The sequence below is a fragment of the Bufo bufo genome, chromosome 10 (assembly GCF_905171765.1).
Source record: "Bufo bufo chromosome 10, aBufBuf1.1, whole genome shotgun sequence".
NCBI lineage: Eukaryota > Metazoa > Chordata > Amphibia > Anura > Bufonidae > Bufo > Bufo bufo.
Genome location: NC_053398.1, coordinates 116,685,457 through 116,708,605, shown reverse-complemented (window position 1 = coordinate 116,708,605; position 23,149 = coordinate 116,685,457). Strand labels below are relative to the sequence as shown.

At 42.7% G+C, this 23,149-nt stretch overlaps 1 protein-coding gene across 1 annotated transcript in view; it reads right to left on the bottom strand.

Annotated features, from left to right (window-relative positions):
* Nucleotides 1-23,149, bottom strand: part of PKD1L2 (polycystin 1 like 2) — a 92,703-nt gene that overhangs the window by 12,874 nt on the left and 56,680 nt on the right. The window contains exons 23-38 of the mRNA XM_040408946.1: nucleotides 22,383-22,509; nucleotides 20,580-20,711; nucleotides 20,113-20,338; nucleotides 16,377-16,567; nucleotides 16,031-16,261; nucleotides 14,382-14,483; nucleotides 14,036-14,214; nucleotides 13,457-13,603; nucleotides 13,098-13,297; nucleotides 9,708-9,931; nucleotides 8,352-8,562; nucleotides 7,812-8,040; nucleotides 6,757-6,985; nucleotides 6,574-6,670; nucleotides 1,975-2,109; nucleotides 387-572 (exon numbers count right to left, since the gene is read on the bottom strand). Of these exons, the coding sequence (XP_040264880.1) occupies nucleotides 387-572; nucleotides 1,975-2,109; nucleotides 6,574-6,670; nucleotides 6,757-6,985; nucleotides 7,812-8,040; nucleotides 8,352-8,562; nucleotides 9,708-9,931; nucleotides 13,098-13,297; nucleotides 13,457-13,603; nucleotides 14,036-14,214; nucleotides 14,382-14,483; nucleotides 16,031-16,261; nucleotides 16,377-16,567; nucleotides 20,113-20,338; nucleotides 20,580-20,711; nucleotides 22,383-22,509 (2,846 nt within the window). The remainder of the gene's footprint in view (nucleotides 1-386; nucleotides 573-1,974; nucleotides 2,110-6,573; nucleotides 6,671-6,756; nucleotides 6,986-7,811; nucleotides 8,041-8,351; nucleotides 8,563-9,707; nucleotides 9,932-13,097; nucleotides 13,298-13,456; nucleotides 13,604-14,035; nucleotides 14,215-14,381; nucleotides 14,484-16,030; nucleotides 16,262-16,376; nucleotides 16,568-20,112; nucleotides 20,339-20,579; nucleotides 20,712-22,382; nucleotides 22,510-23,149) is intronic.

Below are 23,149 nucleotides of genomic sequence, written 5' to 3'. Positions count from 1 at the left end.
AATGAATGGTTCCGTATACGGACCGTATGCGGAACGCAGAAAACGGCCCGTATAGGGAACGCAAAATACGTTCGTGTGAACGAGCCCCAAGTCTGAGTTTTTATTTAATGCAGACAGGTGCTCTTCAACTACTGTCATGAGGACTACAACTGATATCATGGCTTCATGGTCAAAATGGCTGTTTTCTAAAAAAATTTAGGGCATGTTTAATGAATACTGTCGATCTGGTCTTCTGCTCGGCACCCCTGATCTATTCTACAGCACCAGAGGACTGTAGGAGATCATTTGTTATAAGATGTACTGTCTGCATTGTCATGAATACAAGCTGTAGGCATACAGGGATATACTGTATATGAAATGACCAAACAACCATGCATTGTACCAACCTGGATAAGTTCCAAATAAATTACTGATCAAGGTGGTGTTTGCCCAGGTAAAGAAATTTTGGTAGCTACAAACTTTTTCCAGTCCACCAGCGAAGCTATTTTCTATGTGTTTATTGAGGTAGTATGAGTTTGGATCTCTCTGCCCATACGCAACTAGAAGAAGCATCCATAGAAATCCCAAGTATGCTGCAAGACAGAAGTCACGAGACTGCATCATGATTCTATACATACAGTAATGTAAAATACAGGTTTTTGTTACATTTCAATCAAGTGTTTCGTTTTCAGCTAGGATCAATTGAGTGTAATAGGCACGTCTACTAAACGAGTCTAAGGCTGGAGATTCAGTGATGGCACCAGTCACATTGACTATTTCACAGTTGGCAGTTACATGCAAAAAGGTATCTCCCAAGGAAGAGAACCATCTAGCTATCGCCACCTCTTTGAAGTGGCTCTCTATAATTCTCCATACCCTGGAGTACTTACAGTAAGCCTACACACAAGACTGGTCTCTTTAAGGAGATTCGGCACCATGCCTAAACCACCTTCAAGGCGTGGCGCTCAGCTAGCCAGAATCCTACTCCATACAGATGAGGGGCAAGCACCCCTAAACATCACCCTGCCTAAAGCATTGGCAGCTTGTAGGAGAAGCCGCTAACTTATGTTATTCTAAGGGGGCATAGACTCTTAATGAACGACCAGGACCTGACATTTTGATTTAAAAGAGGACCCGTCACCGTCCCTGACATGAATGTCTTAGTAACTACTTGCATTCCCCATGTAATAAAAATTCTGGAGCATCTATTCTTATGACTCAATGTTTTGCCTTCTTCTACTATTCTTGCTAGAAGTTTATGGATATATAGGTACAGATGGGTGTTACCAGTGTCTTTGCACAGTCTGACACTATCAGCGCTGCCAGTGTCAGCCGGTAACTCCCATCTGTACCTTTATCCATAAACTTCTGGCAGGAATAAGAGATAAATAGCACAACCTAGACTCCCCAGAATTGTTCTTACACGGGGAATGCAAGTCGTTACTAAGACAGACATGTTAGGAGAGGGGACGGGTCCTCTTTAAATACACAGATGAAGTTTGGGATGATCACAGTGTCATATAGAGACGATAATCTTCCCAGGGTGCAGGGAAAAAAAACATTATATCGCTGTAATTAGGAAAAAAAAAAAGGGCATTTTAGTGACATACTGTAAAACTGCTGGGTTCTTAAACCATGAAATACGTAGATGAAATCAAATAAAAACACCACAGTAGATTATGTTGGGACGTCCATATTTCATATACTGGTTTGGCATGGGCTGTATACCAGAACTCCTACCCTAATATAATATATTGGGCAAAAAAGGGAGACAATATGCCGATGTTAGTTTGGCTTTTTCTGGGTGGCCACACGAGCGGCTTTTATAGAATAAAATCCAGTGCACAAGGCGACAGGAGATGAAGAGGCATGGGGCTTTCCTACAGACGGTCAGACAGTGGCAGCATATCATATCCTGGTGATAATTCACCGATGTCTGTAGTGAGTACGCACATGGAGCGCCAGGTATTCTGGATGGCAATGATGAAATCTTACCCAGTATTTCCCGTAATAAAGCAAACACCTTTTGCTCCTTTATATGGATGCTCCTCATTCTTGAGACATCAGTAGGAGGAGGCGGCTGGTATATCTTACTGTCTCTGGGAGAGTCTAGCAGAAGGTTTGGATCTCCTGTGGACGCATAAATTATTCTTATCGGTAAATTATATTTACATCTCCTTTCTGATTATTGACACCGTAGCCAAAGGAAAAAGTACAATGGTTACATTTTTACAACCTATGTTTTATATTGCATATTTATAGATTTTGTATTGCCTAAAGAGTCACGGTACCTTCACACAATTTCATTTCATTCAATAAAGAATGGTGTACATTTCTAAATAACTTCAGTAATTTCTAAAATTTCTAAATAACTTCATTTAAAAAAATTCGGCATGCATGGCCACTAGGGGGTCTCACTTCCACCTAATTTGCAATCCAGTGCCTGTTGTCAGGCAAGATCCATGCCTGGTAACAGAGACTCAGAAGACGAGAGGAAGTGGCGGCGTGTCAAAGCTAGCTGAGATCCTGAGCTTGATAAAAAAAACTTCTTCTGAAGATTATAGCAGCTTTTCCTGCCTCTCTGTAAGTGTGACCCCCCCCCCCCTCCTAATCGGTTCTGTGAGCTCCTGAGTTAAAAACTAAAATAGTGGGAAGTAAGGGAAAGTATGTCACAGCAGTACAGTGCTAGCAGATTCCACAAAAGGGATACACCTCATGCTTGTGAGAGAAAGGCATCTAGCTGTGCAACTGAAACAGGGAATAATATGGCTGAAATTGACATTAGGGAAGCCCAGAAAAGAACTATTCCTTCACAGTTATGATTGTACAAAGAAGCACAGACACTATGCAAACATTTTTTAAAAACTCAGGTACCCTTCATGGACTGGATCGTGCATGGACAACACTTCTCACAACTGGGGGTTTGCTATATGATATCCAGCCTAGGAAATCTGCTATAGGCTAAACAGCCTGGACTGCAGAATGCTACTTTTCTCCAATGTTCCCCTTCTCAGAAGACAGATTTGTGCCGTTGATGTACTTAGCTCGCAGAGGATTGTCTAGACCAGGGGTGCACAACCTGCGGCCCAGGGGCCACATGCGTCCCTCAATATTATTCTGTGTGGAACCTCAACCATCTGGTGACAGACATGTATGTCTATGTCTTGTGGCTGCTCACATGCATTTTTCATGTATTCTCCCATTAGATGGGAGTCCTGGAAGTGTAACCAGACATTTATGGTGTATACTGTATGTATAATATGCAATAAATACAGTACATCAGTTGGTAATACCCCTTTAGCTTTTATTTTCGGCCCTTGGGATTCTTTCAGTCTAATAATGTGGCCCCCAACCAGAAAAGGTTGTGCACCCCTGGTCTAGACTAAAAGTTTTGTGTTCCTTTTTTTTTCCTTCTTCTACTGTTATATCAGTTCTTATACTCCAGTCACGTCCAGAGCCATACTTAGTACTCTGCACGTCCCACACCTTGTAGGTTGTAATTTTACTCTTATTAGACATTGCACAAAAAATATTACTGTTAAAAGTTTTGCAGGTGGTGCCCCCAGTAGCATCGTCACCATGAAAAAAAAACTATTGATCACAGTCATTTGATAAACTGCATATTTTCATGTATTTTAGAGCTACATATTGTCCATGCAGGTTCCAGGGCATTCAGTAATGTCGTTTAGTGTGACATGACTAAGGGACACATAATAATTTCCAATATAGACTAAAAACTAGTAAATGTTTAACACAACCATTAGCGGGAGAGAGAGTTTATAGTTACTTCTCACTGGACTGGGTCCATCTCTAGGGGAAAATTAACCAGAGGATTGTGTATGTACTGTAAACCTTGACCCTGACAATCCATTAACAAGCTATACACATGTATGGAAATACGTTTTATATTAGTGTTGGCATGTGTAGTATATCGTATACCGTACATATATGACCTTGCCACATGGAACAGGCACTACAGTTTCTTGCTATCCCCAAGTCACTTTTCAGGGGATGAATTATGACATATTAGCAATGCATGGTCGCCAATTATTTAATTTAAAAAAAATGTATTAAAAAAAAAAAAAGCTAAAAAATTGCACCTTTTTTTTTTTATTACTGATGATCTATCATTTGATTAGGTCATCAGTATCTGATCGGTGAGGGTCCAACAACCGGGACCTCCGCCGATCAGCTGTTTGAGAAGGCAATAGCGCTCGCAGTAATGCCGCGGCCTTCTCGCAGTTTCCCTCAGGCCAGTGATGGCACGACTATGTATATGGCCTGGGCATCCAGATCTAATTACTTGCGACTGGGAACACAGCATTTGTAATGTAAAAGGGGTTGTCCGATATTTCGATATTGTTGGATGGGTCATCAATGTCTGATAGGCGGGGGTCCGACTCCTGGTACCCATGCTGATCAGCTGTTTGAAGAGGCCGGTGAGCGCTGCAGCCTCTTCCTAGGCCAGTCACATTCATTGGACCTGAGGTGTAATACCAAGCACAGTTACTATCAAATGTACGGCACTGTGAGGGGGTTGCAGCGCTTACCAGAGTCACCAGTGTTGTGTTCTCTTCAAACAGCTGATCGGCAGGGGTCCCACGAGTCTGACCCCCACTGATCAGATACTAATGACCTATCCTGAGGATAAGCCATCAATTGTCATACAGCCACCTTAATGTTATGCACTCAAGTCTCTGTGTAGCCACAGCCTAAATGTGCCCTCTGATTTAGCAAGGGTTGTCTCTCTTTTGGGACCTTCATGAATGAGCTGGTGCAGAGAGAGAACTATAGATAGCTGTGGAGGCATTAGAACATACAGAAGTGAGGATCTGAGCAGGATGGTGCATGATATCATGGCCAATTGTAATGACCGGCGTCACGCAAAGGGAGGGAAATGGGAAGGTCCTGTCCAAGGGAGAGGGAAAGGTGGTGACCCCTGACTCACCTTGAGGCTGGCACCTGACTGCCCTGACGTCCCTAGACGGGTTCCTCACCCGTACGCCGATCACGTGCCTAAACCCTGGCTTTCCCTAAGATGAGCCCTATGTAGTGAACGGGCGCACTAGTCCGCACCACTAACACTAAAGGAAAACACCAAGGGAAGGACAGACAATACAGACAAACATATATTCCCAGGTGGGCGACAACAGCAGACCACAAAGGCCCAACAGGGATCCGGAGGGTAACGTTCTGGAACAACAACCAGGGAACACAGCTACACAGCTCCAGTGGGTCAGTATAGAAGTCCAGGCAGGAAGCTCTATATCTGGCAACCAGAGAAGTGAGAGAGGGGAATATAAGGAGGTTGGGATTGCTGGACAAGAAACAGCTGAGGAGGAGAAGCTACGGATCCCTGAGTGAGCCAAAAAGGATTGCAAGGCAAACCCAGAAAGCTACCATTAAGAAACAGTACTGTCTTTAGACATATAGCGCGCAGCCACCCGATGCGACTTCCTGACCCCGGGTATAACGGAGTCAGACGTGGCTCTTGACACCATCGTGACACCAATGTTAATTTTTTTTTTGAACAATAATTTTTTATTAAGATTTTCATAAACATAGGTTACATTTAAATGTAAACATTCACATGTACAAGATTGTATCACAGCAGATAATAAGGCACTTGTGACATCTTCTAATAGGGGAAGGTAGTTACATTGCACACGACAGATAAACTGGTACCATTAACAGAAAAGGTCACTAAGGTACATAAATACTGGGATGCATACTAATATTCAAGTAATAGAGTAGAGCTAAAAGATCATAATCTAATAGCTGCATTAGGAGGAATGTTGCATTTCTTATCACTTAGCCACACTTCCCAATTCTTTAGGAAGACAGACTTTGAGTTCCTAGCTAATGCCCAAAGACCCTCAAAAAGGCAGTTGTTGTCAAGCGTTCTAAAAATTCTCTTGATATTAGGGAGTGCACCAGCTTTCCAGCAGGCAGCAACTTTCAGACGTGTAACAAATATTAAGTGACTGGCAATTACTCTAAAGTGGTATGGCAGGTCTATAAGGCCTACAGAAAGTAAAGCCATCTTAGGAGAGGGGTCAATAGGATAACCTGCTAGAGAAGATAAGAACTCAAAAATTGAGATCCACAGACTTTTTACTGTACGGCACTCCCACCACATGTGAAGATATGTTCCAGAATCATGGCCACATCTCCAGCAAGCTGGGGAGACCTCAGGAAAGATTCTGTTTATATAAACAGGGGTTCTATACCATCTGTATAATAATTTTCTTGCTCCTTCTAAGTGATCAGAGCATTTGGAGAGTTTAGAGACAGAGGTAAAAACTTCGTTCCACTCTGAATCTGTGAGAGCTGAACCCAATTCTACATTCCACTTATCTATAATACCAATGTTAATATTTAGTAGGGCACACTACTAAATCCAATATCTAGTTGGCCGATCCCTCCCACTTATCTGTTTATCCTACATCAGTTTATGAGATATGCAAGGAATATCACTCGGCATCTTAAACTCATGACTTCTTTCTCCGTTGTGCTCATAATAGCCAATAATCATATTACGTTTATGGCACCCCTTTAATTGAATAGGAAAATACTCTGGGGAATTCATGGTACCTGGTGCTGAAAGTTCTCCATTGATGGTGGTTTCTTCCTCTTCTTCTGGTTCCACTTTCTTTAAAACTAGAGCAAAAAAGGCTGCAAAACCAAGTACCTGTAACAATTTAGGAAGAAATAATATAAGCAAAGTATGTACTTCGATCTCATTCTCTTAAGTTATGCAGGAGCTTCCTACCACACCTTTAAAGGTTGAGTGATGAAAAGACTCTCGAAAAATGAGATGGCCATTGAAATAAGCCACTTGATAGAACTATCCTTGCCATAATGCAAGCCATACAACATAGTAAAGAATCCAGATACACCACTAGTAGCCAGGACGAGGAACCACCCAATGAAGACAAACCACCACGGCAAACCCTTGGAGATGTTTTTCTTCTTGTCCTCTGAGAGATTCATAGCGGAGGAATATCTACAGAACATTAAGACAGAAGGAGATAAGGCTGGTCAACTATGTATACACCAGATGATGCATGATCATTATATACTCTATTCCAGATCTAGAAGATATGCATCTTGATTTAGATACTCTATATTGCAGAATCCTTCCAAGATCACTATATGGTCAGAGTCACCTCTGGGACCCATACCTACTTCCAGGACAGGGTCCCCAAAGTGAAGGGGAGTGCACCGCAGATGCATGGCATGCTCTTCATCCATTTCTATGCGAGTTGCAAAAAGAATTGAGCAAGTGAAGCTCAGCTATTTCCAGAACTCCCACAGAAGTGAATGGAGAGAGCACTTCACAAACACGGATGCCTTTAACTCTATGGGAGCCCCGGAAATAGCTGAGCCGGTACTCATCCATAGAAGTGAATAGAGGGTGGCAGCGATTGCGCTGTGCGCCCTTGTTAACTTTGAGGGCCGCTTTCTAGAGATAGATGTGGTAAGGAAGTTCAAAGGGGTTGTGCCATCTGGGACTTTAATTGCATCTAATAATCTCACACGTGTCCCCTTCATAGTAAAAATTCCCAGATGCGCCCCCTTTACAGTAAAAATGCCCAGATGTGCCCTTTCACAGAAAAAATGCCCAGATATTTGCCCCTTCACAGTAGTAATGCTCACACGTGCCCCCTCACCTGGTTCTGGTCCGCAAAATTTATACCATGTCTAGTGCGGCCCTCAGGAAAAAAAAATGTTTGGGCACCACTGCTATTAGGCATTATGGCTGGTTTTAATGGGGCTGATCCTGCTGACAGACGCCCTTTAAGTAAAATCTAAAGCAAACGTGATCTCACATTTCACTTGCTGATCTAGAAGCACAGAGTTGGTTTTCCAGGACTTCCTTCATATGCTGGACTTGTAAAACAGCCTGGATGTAACACTGAGGATTCTGAAACTGAAGAGGTCCAAGAAGCTCTAGCTTCCTCTCTATGTGCTGCAACTGCCGGTAAAGGTATCGGTTGTGATCTCCTCTAGGATGTCTCTCTTCAAGTCCTTTTTCTGGGGTGGGGCTCCTCATTTCATCTGGAAAAAATGCATGAGTGCGATAGTAGATTTTATATACCAAGTCTGCATCAAGCACAGGGGCGCTATTAGGAATTAAAGGGTCTCATATAAAAGGAAGGAACTGCCCACCACCGTTTTGACAATTAATTGAACTAAGCCATTCAAAAACAGCATCATCACTTTTTGTACTTGAAAATAAGGAATGGATAGTAATGTTATATTCTGCACATTGGTGGAACCATACAGTAGTGTCAGATACTTGGACAACTTTTATTTTTTTTTTATATATAACTGGTCATTTGGACAGCTCTGCTATGGTGACAACTTACCATGTAGGTCTACAGAGCCCAAGCTGAGGGTCATTGACCTCTCCTCCTTTTTACTATCATCATAAAACTCTTGACCAATTCTGTTCTGCCTCAGGATGATGTCTTCTACAAGTGATAAAAGTTTATTGATATCTGCTGATTTCCCGGCATCTATACTGGGTAATGGAGACTTCTGGGCCTTAAACAGGGAGTTGGCAATTCTTCTGATGTCCTATAAGGCAGAGAGATTCATGTAAGTTTATTGGTGTTTATCACTAGTATATATAAACATTATTGTATAGAAGCAAAATATTCCACAGGAATGTACAGAGACCGACAATTCCCACCCCCAATAGAGTGCGCAGTCTAATTTTTCCTTATCCAAGTCACACGAGGATGGCCTGGCTTTCACCAAGGGGGTGTGTAGTACCCCAGACCTGGGAGTACTACAATTGCATAGGTATATTAATTTAATGTCATGTATTTCATTTTATGTATTTGGCCATATCTTCCAGCTAAGGAAATGGATGCAAAGGTTAACCAGGAAGAAGGCTAACCACCCTGTTCCCCACCTCTTGGTTGGAGTGGGCTGGTTCTGCTTCCTTCCAGGATGGGGAGTTTCTGTCCAGAGATAGAGGGGAAGGGAAGCTCATTGCAAAGCTCATGTTCCTGTTACAGATTCTCCAGAGAGAACTACTCAAACTTTTCTCAAGTAAAGTCTTGAGATGCTAGACAGCAGAGTGAACCGCTACATCCAGCACTGAAGACACTGCCATAAGGTGAGGGATTACAGTGAAGACACTCATCACCAAACTACTATTAGGCCAGGATAACCTAAGTGCTAAACTGCAGCCATCCAACCTGCCTCCATATCCCTATTGGTGCCAGAGAGGAGATTGCACTTAAACTACTGCTACTGAATGTATTTGAAGTTCTACGTTGCACTTAGTAAAAATACTTTGTTTACTTTCGTTTACTTATGCCTCCTTCTTTAGTACTACATACCCACTGCACCGATCCCCAGAGAGCAACGGCCTGAGGTAGTACACAGTGACACAACACCCAATACCACTCCCATCCTCTATACCGGTTCACTGCACAATTTTATGGAAGGCCAAATATCATTATGTTTTTAGGGTGAGGGAGGAAACAACCAAGAACATGCAAACTTCATGCAGATGCTATCATTGGGCAGATTTGAACCAAACAGCTCAATATTGCATGGCACTAAGGTCTGAATCACAAAGACAGAAGTTAATGGTACAATTCACACGTTCGTTTTTCGAAACTCAGGACATGCACTACTTTGTTCTGTGTCTCATAGACCGTGGACCTGGAGACCATTGGAGACAACTGCCATTATAGGAATGACTGTACCTTCAACACTGAATCTGGGGTAAGAGCCGAGCTGGAAACAACTGGTGAAGAACATTTCTTTTCGGTATGAGATGTACAGTCTTTTCCTGCCATTTGTGAAGACTCTTTTGTTGGTTTAGGTCGGACATTTCTGAAGATCTGAACTATCAGGAGGTTGATGGGAAACATCAATAAGGAGCTCTCGATTCCAATCATCACCTCCTGCCAGGTGAATTCAATCTTACCTGAGATTGCCGATAAAAATTGGATGTCAGCACATGAAAAATTGAAGTGGTTAGTGACAAAATACTATACATCTTACATGAGGCGGCTGCGGCATGCAGTCAAAACCCTGTCCCCCCGTGGTGGCCCGCACAATTTTGAGGGTAAAGCTGAAGTGAAGTCTAACTTTCAAAATTGCGTAAACCTGGACTTAAGGTGCTTTTACACATGTGGCTTTAGCCTAGGATACGACACCACAGTTACCACTAATTTCAGGGTGGCACCCGGTGCAGTTCCATGTGATAGCATTCTGAAGGCCTTTTTATGTGGGCAGGAACCATTTACATGCAGCCATGAGCCTTGCTATATGGAGATGATTGAGCGTTAATACAATAGTTCATCCCCATAGAGTTGTCATCGTTTGCCAACTGCACACCTCTGGTTACACAAAGAAATGTGCTGCCAACAGACAAGGATTTATGATGATGTATGAAAGTTGTCATTGGTGGCACATGTACATGGGCCATACATGGGCTGAATCCTTGTTCCTCATAATTGAAGCAACAAACGGGCTCTAACAGTGCTGGCACTGGTTGCGGCTGAGCTGCAGTAACCGCCTGTAGATTACCACCAATTTTCGGGTTGGACCTGCCATGGTTTCAAGTTGCAAGTACAGGTGCAGCTTGGCATTAGAGGTAATACCATGGTTCTGCTACACATTGGTTCTGCTTTTGTATTAGCCATGATTTTTCTGTAATTCCATCTGTAGTATGTCATTGTATGTACTTTGTCATATGGTTCTTGGAATTATTTGAAGACCAGGAGGGTGGGTTAGGTGGGGCGCTTACCCTTCTTGTTTTTACACAAAATCTAATAAAGAGACTTAACATTACTTATGGCAGAAAACTGGTGTAAATAACACCTGAAATTATAATTTCATTTTCTTGCGCTTGGACTTCCTTACATGCGCCAAAATTATTAAGATGTGTCTGTTAATACACTTGGTGCCTCTCCTGCCAGTGCAACCTAGACCAAGACTGGCATATAAAGACTCCAGCGCTCAACCGATTGAAGAAAATCCAAGCTCTGTTGATAGTATAACCATAACGCATTTCAGGGATGCAGCCCCTTCTTCGGATGGGTTCCTCAGAGTTCATTGTAGATCCCTTCTTCACATCTGGTTCTACTCCTGTAGGTCACCTGGACACCTGCTGTTGACCATTACCTGGATTATTCAACTTGTGTCTATGCTTTAATAGTGGCTGGGGCTGATCACAACCAAACAAGGTGAGAGCATTACCAAAGAAGTCGTGTGCACATATTTAGCATTGCTTCTTGATAGTACTATGCTATGTAGTGCGCAGCGCTGTATTTTCTTTTTGTCTTGTCACAATTAATGGCTTCATAAATTCTGCCTGTGATTCCTCTTATCACAACATGTCCAGTGGGGGAATTTATCATGAGGGGAAGTTTTGAGGTCAGTTTTGCTTGAGTCTGCTTTGCCTTAATTTAAGCCAAAGTTATCAAATAAGGCACTTTGTTTGTAAATTTGGCCCATCTTAATTAAAAAAAAAAAACACTTTTGCCTAGAGATGTTACTCCAGTTTTTACGCTACCACCTACTGGAGTGAGCTTGCAACATTTTTTGTGACCTTTTCCTAAGGGTACGTCGCAATCGTGAGCCATTCGGGCCGTGGCCGGCTGCGGTCGAGAACCGCGTGGCCAATCAGGCTGCAGCTCCCTCTTATTTAACTAATAAAGACCTCATTGTATAGCTGGTCTTCATGGTTAACAGCCGCGTGGCACCATCAATACTGCTCAGCCATTAACAATGATGACCAGCTATACAGTATGGTCTTCGTTAAGCAGCTGCGGCCTATTTGGCTGCGTGGTTCACAACTGCAGCCAGCCGCAAAGTTCAGAAAAATTCTATGCAGCTGCTTTGCCGAATTTCACAAAGAAATTTGCTTCATGATTAATTACTTTGTCACAAAGCGCATTTCTTTGTAAGCAGCAGGTGCAATGACGGGGAACAGCGTTTATGTCGCCCCCTGTCACTCAACACCTCAGATGCCACGTTCATCACTGATTGCCGAATCTGAGAATAAAAGTGAGGGCTTTCAGGGGTTTATCCGGTAAAATAAATAAATAAATAATACTCACCTTATCCATTTGAGCGGGAAGAGGCTGCCGCGGTCATCTTGATTAAAGACACTGTGCAAAGTCTGGTGATCACGTCATCAAGCTGGCCGGCATGGTGACGTCATACGTTACCGCACACGAAATTTCGCTTGGGATCCTCCATCAAGATGGCTTTGGCAGCCTCTTCATGCTCAAATGGATGAGTTTTTTTAACGCCATTTCAGGGAAAAATCAAGGAAATTCGGCTTCGCGGCAAATTTAGTTTTTCCTGAAATTTAGGTTGAAGTCCACTTCGGATAATTCCATTAGTTTAACCCTACCGACTATGCCCCGAATTGCTCATGACGGTGCTGTGTGCTCATACCCTAAGTCACATATCATAAATCTGGCCCAGCTAACCACCCCCACTCTCTTTTCAAAAGTGGTGAGTGTGGTGTTAAATCGCAAAAAGTTGCAAATATTTTATGCAGAAATGGCATCTGCCAAAATTAGTCAACCGTTTTCTAGTGCACAGGGAATGATATATTCCCCCATCTGGTACAAAGACCAATTTACCTATGCCAATAGCAACCATACCAAAGGTATAATAAATGGGTGGGTTCAAAATAGGGCTCAAGTAGAAAGCATATCTCCCAAAAAATACAATAAAATAAAAACAGAATTAGGGGCACATTTATTAAGACCGCGTTTTAGACACCGGTCTTAGTACGGGCCCATAACTGGTGGAGGATCTGCCGAAGTTATGAAGAGGCGCAGGCCTCTCGATAACTTCGGCTCATCCGGTGCCAAGTCTAAATGTAAGACAGCTTCCTTGCTGTCTTACATTTAGACCATTTTCTTCTCCTAAAACAGGCGTAGAAAATGATGAATGAGACGGGCCGGCCGGCCCGTCCTGCCCACGAGTTTAGACCTGACATGAGCAGGGCGAAGTTGCAGACAGCAGAGCACCTCACCTGCACATGATTTAGATGTATTTCAGTATAATAAATGACCCCCTTAGTGTTTAAAATATGTGTTCTGTAGTCACAGATTACATCTAGTCATTACCTAAGTCCATCTTCTGTTCAGCAGGGTCTGTGGGCACCCCCCAAAACATAATACTGGTCAGCATGGTGCAGAGCAGCAGGGAAAAGCAGCAGGATACTCTCTGAACCCGAGTAAATGGGCTTCTGGGAGAGCGACTAAATACAGAGTACCAGATGTGTCCGTCTCTGAATCCTTTGGATGTCTTCATGAAGAATAGATTGCTGAAAGCAAAAAGCGGAGAATTTCTAGTAAACTGCGTGTATCATCTGATAATCTGTCGTCAATTATATCGAGAAATAATAGATAGTTTTTCTAGATCACATCAGGAAACAGAAAGCATCGGTTCTTTTAAATGTTTAGTGTCTATTGTCTGGTGTTACCTAAACTGCTTCATATCTTCTTCTGTGGCCACATTGAACTCCTTATCCAGCACACAATCTCCAACCTCAATGGAAAGCCAGGAGCTACAGAGAAAGTACCACCTCTGGTCCATTTCTACGTCATGTACCAACACTCTGTTCACATACCTGCAACGACAAGGATAATGGTTCGGGAAAATAGCAATGCTCAGAAATAAAAGATGGAAAGTCCTACTGCACTTAAGATTCTTTATAGCATAGATTGTTATATTTCATCACTGAGTGACAAGGATTGTGCGCCAAAGCAGTACCTTTCTTCTCCTCTATACCTATTCTCTGGAGAGGACATCTCCGCCAGAGGCACTGGACCTGCGGCAGCACTCCTTGGCATACTGGACTTCAACTTTGACAAGTCTACAATAGAGTTGTGCCTATCCTAGCACAACTCAAAAAGGTGATCCTCCATTTTGGAGCCCCACCATCCCCTCGTTTTTCCCCCAAACGTTATTACCCTATGTTGTGCCTTTCTTTGTTCCTTCATTAACCCAGTGCCTACGATACTAATCTGTATGGGGACCTTTATGCAAAGTTCATTCCTACCATGAAGGCTTATCTCCTGAGTTGTCATGCCAAAGTCTTATACGCTGTACGTCTCCAAGAGGCAATAGAGTTGTCAATAAGAAAACATCACATCCTCCACGTTCAAAGACGATTCCATCTGGGTCATACAAGTAGTGGGGTTCACTCTCTCCGTCAGAGCCATAGAGTGTAATAGTTACCTATAGGACAGAGCTTCCATAAATGAATAAGGATGAAGAGTTTCTCCGGTACAGAAAAGTCAGAGATAACCTTAACCACTAATAACACGACTGAGAGAAACATTGAAAGCAATTTTTGGTGATGTGATCCAAGAGTTTTTGGTTTTGGGAACTGAAAGTATCTATACCTTAGATGTGGTTGCTGCACCTCTTCGATGGCCAGTGAATACAGTCACAAGATACCGATACTGGGCAAATGGCTCATTATCTTCAAGTGCTATGACCTTCACCTGGTTAAAAATAATGTAGTTTTAGTTTATTTTAAGTCATTTGTATCTACAAATTTAGAAGTTCCATATCTAACATGGGCCGATGCACAGGACAATTGTCAGAAATGAACGGTTCCTTTCCTATCATGCATGCAGCACCTCTATATGGGGACGAATGATCATTACTGCAGCAGCACACCCCTATTTAGGGATCTTTCAGACGGGCTGAGGATCGAGCCATTTACTGGAAATGAATGTTTGTATGAATACTTGTGCCTGATAATTGCCCCTTGTAAATGTGCTGCTGATGACCCAACGAAAGAGAAAACACTTGTTCGTCAGGTGATTGCATTTTTTATGTGGCACCTAAAAATCGTTATTTGCCTTGAATGATCAGCAATGACTGGGAATGAACTGTTTGTTCTGGACCCTTGCCCTGGGCATTGTCTCATGTAATCGCGCCCTTACACAGGGTGATGTGCTGCCAACAAACAACCATTTTCGGTGTCATATGAAAGATGCAATTGCAGCGAGCCCAGGAGGAGGTAGAGCAGAGGATGGGAGTAGTAGTGGCTCTGGATGTTACAGTCAACCGTTGCCCCCTAGGACTGTTTGGTACAGAACAGGGAGAGACCTATGTGAGCCAGCACCTTGTGGATATTTTAAAGTTCTTTTTTCTGGCCAGGAATAACAAAGCCGCCGCACCTTCGGTCCAGACGTTAGGACCCAGGACAATTCCATTTCTCTCCGTCAGGTGGGACGCCACGTGGAGGTTTGCGGACCACGTGGGACGTCGCGTAGGTTCTGACAGCGCAAAGAAAGAATATACAGCGCGGACGGCGTTAGCATCGTGGAGAGGTAAAGTACTGAACTTTCAGCCTCTAACTTAATTCTTTGTGAAAACAGCATATTGGCTATATTTTGTGTATACAGTGTCCTGGCCACAGACTTTTGGGACCCTTTGACCCTTTGAAGTACAATAGCCTCTACAGTTCTCAATGAACAAGGTCCGGACATTAAGTACCCATATATAGAAGGGCTTATCTGACATATTGTTGCATCCAGTGATACCTTTAGGGGTGGACAACCCCATTGGAGAATTATACCCTATAAATCAGAGGGGCACCGATACAACTGTGATTATATATGTTCCCAGTTGAGACTGTACAGGATAGCATCCCTGAAATGTATACAACCTAAGGGAAGACTACCCCATAAAACAGGGGTCCAATCCCACTGTACAGCATACAGAATATCTGCAAACAGGGGGACATTTGTCTGAGAATATTTAGTCCACAGGTCTATGGTTTTATCGTTGTTTGATGTGATATATTGATTTGATATTTTTATTCATTTTAAAGAATAAAAGGGTTTTATATCGTTGATTTTTGCATAGCTCTATGCACTTCTAGTTACAGAGTGCCCCGCGGTTACCATTTCATTATCAGGAACAAGCATTCATATAAATGTTCGTTCCTAATAATTGGCCAGACCCTCAGCCTGTGTAAAAGGGCTCTAAGCTTCCATCGAAGGTAGTGGCTTCTTTGTTAGCACATACAACTACCAACCTTGTCATTATCCTGGAGATCTTTTCTCCTGGCCCAAATCAATACCAAAATATAGACAAGAGCAATGCATGCGACTGTGGTCACCACAACAGGGTTGTCTACAAACGTAGCGAAAAGCTCGATTGTTCTGCTCACATCCACAGCATTTGGCGTGACGATAAATGAGCTTCCGAAGAAGGTTAAATGGTTGCAGAGACACTGGATACTATGGGGAGTAGACTTTGGCCCAACCTGAAATACACCATAGTAATATCTGAGTGACTATATGACATCACCTAACACTTATATAACCATACAAGGCATGCTTATTCCACAATATCCAATTTTCATAATTCGATCTACTCACATGACAGCCAGTGCTATTCCATTCCTGATTGCTCTCATCCCAGAATACGCACCGGGACGTGAAGCTGATGACTGATACAGATATGGAATTTATATTGGGAACATCTTCCTCCATCTCCGGTCGTATGGCCAAGTAGTAGCTGCCTTCCCCATAAAGCTCCTCAGGGTTTAACACCCAGGAATACACTTTATCTTGGAGAGAAATGTTATAGTGATTACTAGTTGTATATGGAAGTAGTAGGAGGTGGGATTAGGATTAGTACCGTATGCTGTATATTATCTTATGCTGGTTGTACTTGGAGAAAAATCAATAGAAGGAAAACACTACCACTCGATACTATGATGTGTACTGGTTTTGGTTCTGATTATGATGAATTGCATGCATATTTGTCAGGAGATCAGAGCATGTTTGTCTCCATGGCATATAACATCAGGGTTCATGGGAGAGGAGGGAGAGCAATCACATACTCCTCAGCGTTACAGACTGTCAGCATAAGTGAGAGGAGATCCCTCAAGAGGATCAGTTGAGGATCGAACCTGTGCTCCTACATGAGAGCTAGTGAAGACAGTAGCACCCTGGACACACAGACTTCACATCCAGCATGCATTACTTGGAGGCAAATGTCCCCATAAAAAAAGTCTGAAACTAGGAGCACTAATGAGGCTGCACATGACAGCCCTACGCCTAAAAGAACACAGATCCAGGCAGCGCTCCAGTAGAGACCCTTTATATTCACCTGATGTGACGGCCAGCTTTTAATAAGCTTTTGTCAAGCACAACAATAGTGCCAAAGGATGTTTAGCGCGGTCCACACATGGGATCTGCATTTGGAAAAAATAGCCTGGAAAAGTACTTTTCGTTTATTTACTCCCTTGTTTGGAAGACAGAAACACGTCATGTCGGGCAGTACTAGGGTTTAAAGGCTATGTACACCTTTGCGGGCAATAATTTTTTTATTATTGCATTGTACTTATTTTAAGCTAAAAATCATTTTTTCATTTGGTCTTTATGAAAAATATGGATCCCCTTTTTTGTGTACAGAGCTGAGATGCTGTAGTGGCAGCCTGTGGATTTTCTGTATTTTCCTGTCACGGGCCTCAGTGTTGTGTTAACTACCTTGCTGGATGGAGTCAGTTGTACTCCAGCCTTGGTGTGTGCTGGAGTTATGCTCCTTGTCTGGTTGTTCCCTTTTCCAGTGTGAGGGCCACCTTGTGGGACATCGATGTCTCCAGCGAGGTCTTCCCATTCTATCCTCCACGTTCCCCTTCCTTACCTGTGTGGGTTTATGTTCAGGGTTTGGTGTCTCGTCTTGTTGTTGTTACATGTCTGGTCAGTTGGTGGTTTATGTCCGGCATGTATGCAAGTCGTACCCTGTTTGTTGTGCCTCCGGAAGGGGGCTCCATGGTTTCCCGGAGGGGTGAACCAAAAGTCAAGTCTGTGAACTGTTTCTGGAGTGCTGGTTCTTCTGTGTCAGTACGTACTGCATCCGTTTGGTGTTTGGATTGCAGTACGTTTGTATAGGTTCCAGTTTACCTTGGTGTGGTCTTCTGTTGTGCCGTCTAGCAGCTGCGGCAGGTAAGTTACCATGCCTTCCTGGGTTCTAGGTTCAGTGGTTATCCCCGCCACTGGATATCTACCTGCCGTTCCACTTGGCTTCCTCTCCTTGCTGTTAGGCCTGCAGAGACTCCTGCTCTTCTGTGTCTTGGAAGAACAGGTCGTCTCTCCCCTGCTCCTATGTGAGGGATTATCAGGGCGACTCAGGGTCCTAGGTATCCTGGGTATGAGCCGTCCTACCATCCAGGTCCTCTCATACGGTGAGGAGTTAGGGCAAGGATTAGGGACGCTTTAGGAGGTGACCTGCTCCCCGATCCCGGCATCCTGGCCTAGCTGCATCCTCGCATACCCATCATTGTATGGTGGGGAGTTCCCCCACTGTCACATTTCTGTCATCTGGGGAGCAAACGGACTCCTTATCTCTGCTCTCTGACATTATAAACAATCATTAAATATCAATCCTTATTAAAACCACATTCTTAAGTTTTTATGACATATTAGTAGTTTAGAGATAAGGTTTACTAGATGACTGGCACAAAGTGAAAGTGAAAGTACCAGTCACACAGTTAGAAAAATAGTTAACCCTTTGTTGACAGAATCGCTCAATATTTTTAATGAAGGTCAATAGAAAATATGATTTTTAGCAAAAAATGAGTAAAATACAATCATAAACAAAAACTGCCTCCAAAAGGTGTTGTGGCGATGTTTACAGTGCTGGAAGGCATGTATATCCCATCCAGACACCTCAGCTGGGTGAGATAAATAAAATCCAGAAAGCTGCAGGCATTTCAGCAAAGCTTAGTTTGCTCAATCAGTTTTGTCTACGTTTTGTTCTGGGCTGGATTTTATTTGGACTGGTGGATAGGTTTGGTAGTGGGATCTGCCAGTCCACACCCTTCCAGTACGGGTGTTGTCCTTTGCCAGAGGTGATCGCAGGTGAGGCCTGCTGTAATCAAGGAGGGATAAAACCAACCCTCTGTGTGTCAGTCTGGGAAGAGAGGACTTGGAAACAGAGGCTTACAGAGGCTCTGGGTGGTCTCAGCCAGGAGGACTGAGGGGCCACGAGGCTGTGTGTAGCCGGATCTCTTCCCTGTATGGACTTGTGTTCGATAAGCGGACCTGCTAAGGCCTGGACCTTGAGACCCTGTGTATAAGCTGTGCTTAGAGGTGAGTCAGGGAAACAAACTTTGTATTAGTTAGAGCCCAGACGGGCAGGTGTTTATTTTGATGCTAATGTTTGTGCAGATGCTAAAGTGCCATAATAAATCACCAGTTTGGATCCTTTAAATCCTGTTGTCTGCGAAGAAGTCTGTGATTGCAACCCCCCTGAGAGAGAAAGAAATCCCTTACAGTGTACATAGCCTTTAAGTAGGGTGCAGGTCCATTATTAGGGTGAGTTTCTGGACTGGGTTGCCCTTATCGGGCAGGTGCTCTTTGTTTAGGCTGTTAGGGATTTCTAGCCCCTTACCTCCATCAGTAGGAAATTACTAGGAACAGTTATCAGCCATTATCACACAGTAGACTTACCCTGGAAGATTTTGTTATTTCTGTGGACCACTAGAAGCATCCACCAGACCGTTTGAAACATTGGACTACCATGAACATCACTGTTACCGCTGTATCAACCGAGGTATTGATGCACTGCGTGGGGCAGAAGAATCAATATGACTGCAAATGATCCTTTGTTATTAAGGTACTCTCTTATTTTTCATAGCTACCATACTTTAGGCAGTAGTTCTGCAAGCGGCCTTCTATGTGGTTAGGATATAGGGCAGTATTTTTATGACTTGGTATACGGTCCAAAAGAAACACTGGCTTGCCTTGCGCTAACTCATTAGCCCAGAATGGGTTTTTGATGTTGTTTTTTGTCTTTTAGATTTTATTTCCATGTTGTTGCATTAATCATATTCTTATTAAAATATACATTTTACACGCCCCTATATTATGTACTTATTTGGATATATGTAGGGGGCTTTGGTGATTCATCTCCCTGTACATACCAATACGTGGGACATTTTTTGCATTTTTATTTGCACATTTCCCACTTGACACAACACCCCTGTATTTGGTATCAGGTGTAGCACTGTTAGGCTTTGCATAAAGAGATGGTTATCAGGGTGTCAACACCAGTGGCAAGTAAATACATAAGCGAGACAACATAGTGCAGTATATTAAACCTTACCTCCAGGATATTGTCCATTTGGCAGATGAGTATTGATATCATAGTTTGTTTCATTAGGGTGATACCCATAGCCCAGGTAGAGCATCAATGGTATGTCTTCACTGGGTTCCAAATGGATGACAAGAGGATAGTTGGGTGACGTTATGTTTACTATGACAGCTGATAGATTAGCCAGAAACAAAGTGCTTTTGTCTCCATCAGCCATATAATCCCTGGGTAACATTATCTGTGGGTAAAAAAAAATCATATTGTAAGGTATAATAAAGCATTAAAAAAAATATTCATAGAAGAACCCCCACACTGCACCATCTTCTTGGAAGATCGTCTACCCTCTCAGACACAAGGTGTAGCCCCACGATCTACAGTCTGGGGGGATATCTATAGCATCTACTTAAGTATCGATAGCACTTTCTAGCATTGCATGAGTTGCTTGGAAGTAATGAACACAGAAGAGAACATCTTTTTACCTCTATGTATTCAGTGAGATCCTTTACAGGGATGACAGATCCATTTGTCCTGGTCAGGCTCAGTCCCCCAACAGATCCACTAATGTCAAGTGAGTTACTAGAGAAGAATGGATTCACTGAAAAGCTCACCATCTGGAATAGAGAGGTCATGTCAGAAAGGGAACTAGAAAAATGGAAGTGCACAGGGAAGTCATGGGATCTTCAGATCTAGGACCGTTCAGAGGTGCAACATATTTTTTAGATGCTACCTGCAAGTCTGCCTCATAAGAATAGATCTCTTTGAAATGTGCTGGCCCTTTAGAATCCATTCTGGACCCATAGGTTGCTTTACCCCCGCAAGGTATCAAACCTTGCAAAAAGAAGGGGCTCTGCACTGGTTGACACTACTTATGGGGATAATCTGAATCAAGACTCCATCTTAGGGTGCCGTCACTCGCAGCTACATTTTCTGCAACTGAAAATCAGTTCCATTGACCTGAATGAGGTTTTCAGAAATCCATGTGTTTCCCACCAACTTAACCTCATTCTGCAGCATGGAACGGATTTTTAATCGCAATAAATTTCTGCAACAAAATCTGCTGCGTGTGAAGGCACCCTTAATATGCCTGACGGCAACTGTAGCTTCTGTGGTGCGTAGAAGCTCCTACACCCTATAACTCCCAATTAGCGTAGGGATACATGTCGATAGAAATGAATGGGATCGCAGTGCAAGTCACCAAAAAATCCAACACTGCTGGATTTTTTGTGACTTGCGCTGCAATCCTATACTTTTCTATGGGATCACGGACACTCTGCGATCTTGACTGCAACTAGTGTCACTGCCTATCCCTACCCTATGTCAACAGATGTATGTGACATAAATAGTCTGCTCTGCTAGGGAGGAAAACTAGGAGGACTATCTAATTCAGAATTTTTTTTTAAGGTGGTGATTCACATTTCTGGTATTTACAGCAGACATTTTGATTAATAGCTTCATTAGTGACCACTAATACGCCTTTTTACTGACGTAAACAACGGGTGTTTTAGCTAAACAGCTGGCTTTAATCAATCATTACATGTACCCAAAATGGTGCATTAAAAACTATAACTTGTCCTGCAAAAAATAAGTCCTCATACAAGTACATTGATAAAAAAAACTAAAAAGTTGTAGCTCTTGGAATGCGATTTTTAAAAAATGTGCATGGTCACTAATGGGTTAATAAATATCTGAGCAGACTCTAGGGTGATGCTGTTCATGATTGACAGCAAAAAAAACTAAACCACCATTTTAACAAATTCTACCTTTTATATAAATTTCCAATTTGTGCTTTCTTTTAACATTCCACTAGATGGCAATAGAGCGCCACATAACTTAGCGAAGGCGCTGAGGCTGAGTTCATATCACCGTTTCATTTTCCGTTCTTCTGATCCGTCAGAAGAACAGAAAACAAAAAAAACAACAGATCCTGTATTTTAAGCATCAGTTACGCTCAGTTATGCACATTTTAAATCCGTTTCAGCCATTTCCGTCTGAGATCTGTTTTTTTAGACGGAAAAACAGTCCTACACAAAGTTTTTTATTTTCTGGATCTCAATAACTGATCTCAGAGGGAATGGCTAAAACGGATGCAAAATGTGCATAACTGAGCAGAACGTATGCTTAAAATACAGGATCCGTTTATTTTTGGTGTTGTTTATATGTTCTTCTCATGGATCAGAAGAACAGAAAATGAAACAGTGATGTGAACGCGGCCTTAGAAATGCTCCTGCACTTGCTTCTTTTCAGACCTCTTACATTACACATTTTTGCCATGTCAAACTTGCCCGGAGATCCAGTGCCTCTTCGTCGCCCATTGGGAGATTCAGAGTGGATAGAGGTGGAAGGGTAAACGCTGCAGTGCTTCCATCTGGAATATTCACGGATGCTCGCTCTACTTGGTCAGACTGCAACCTATTAGAGGCAAATGTATATACTATGGGGTAGATTTATCAATAATACCCTAGGGTTAGACATGATAAAACTAGAGCAGATGTGCAGAAACCGCGCCGAATGTCTGCACACCGTATGATTCATAATGGTTCATACTGCTTTTTGGAATAATTTATGTTGATAGTGCTCACGCAGATTATTCTTGTATTACTGTATGTAAGAGGTACTTCTATATATACCGGTAGCAATATATATATAAATGGCACATCACTAGGTTATAAAAAACAAAATGGCTGCACACCGTTATATATACAAACAATAGAGCTAAGAAGTGGGGGTCATTCTAGATAAAAGTGGTACAATACCGACTATAAATGAGTAATGGAAGCTCTTAGCGCACATACGTGTCGGGACTTCTGAGCAGAGTACGTTTGTAGCTGGTTCCTACACTGCCCTGAATATTGTAGGCTTAAGTAAGTCCAAAGTGAGGCAGTATATTTAGTGATAGGCACCCATCTGCGGAAGCCACCTTGACGCCTGGTAGATGGGCCCGACACGTATGTGCGCTAAGAGCTTCCATTACTCATTTATAGTCGGTATTGTACCACTTTTTTATCTAGAATGACCCCCACTTCTTAGCTCTATTGTTTGTATATATAAC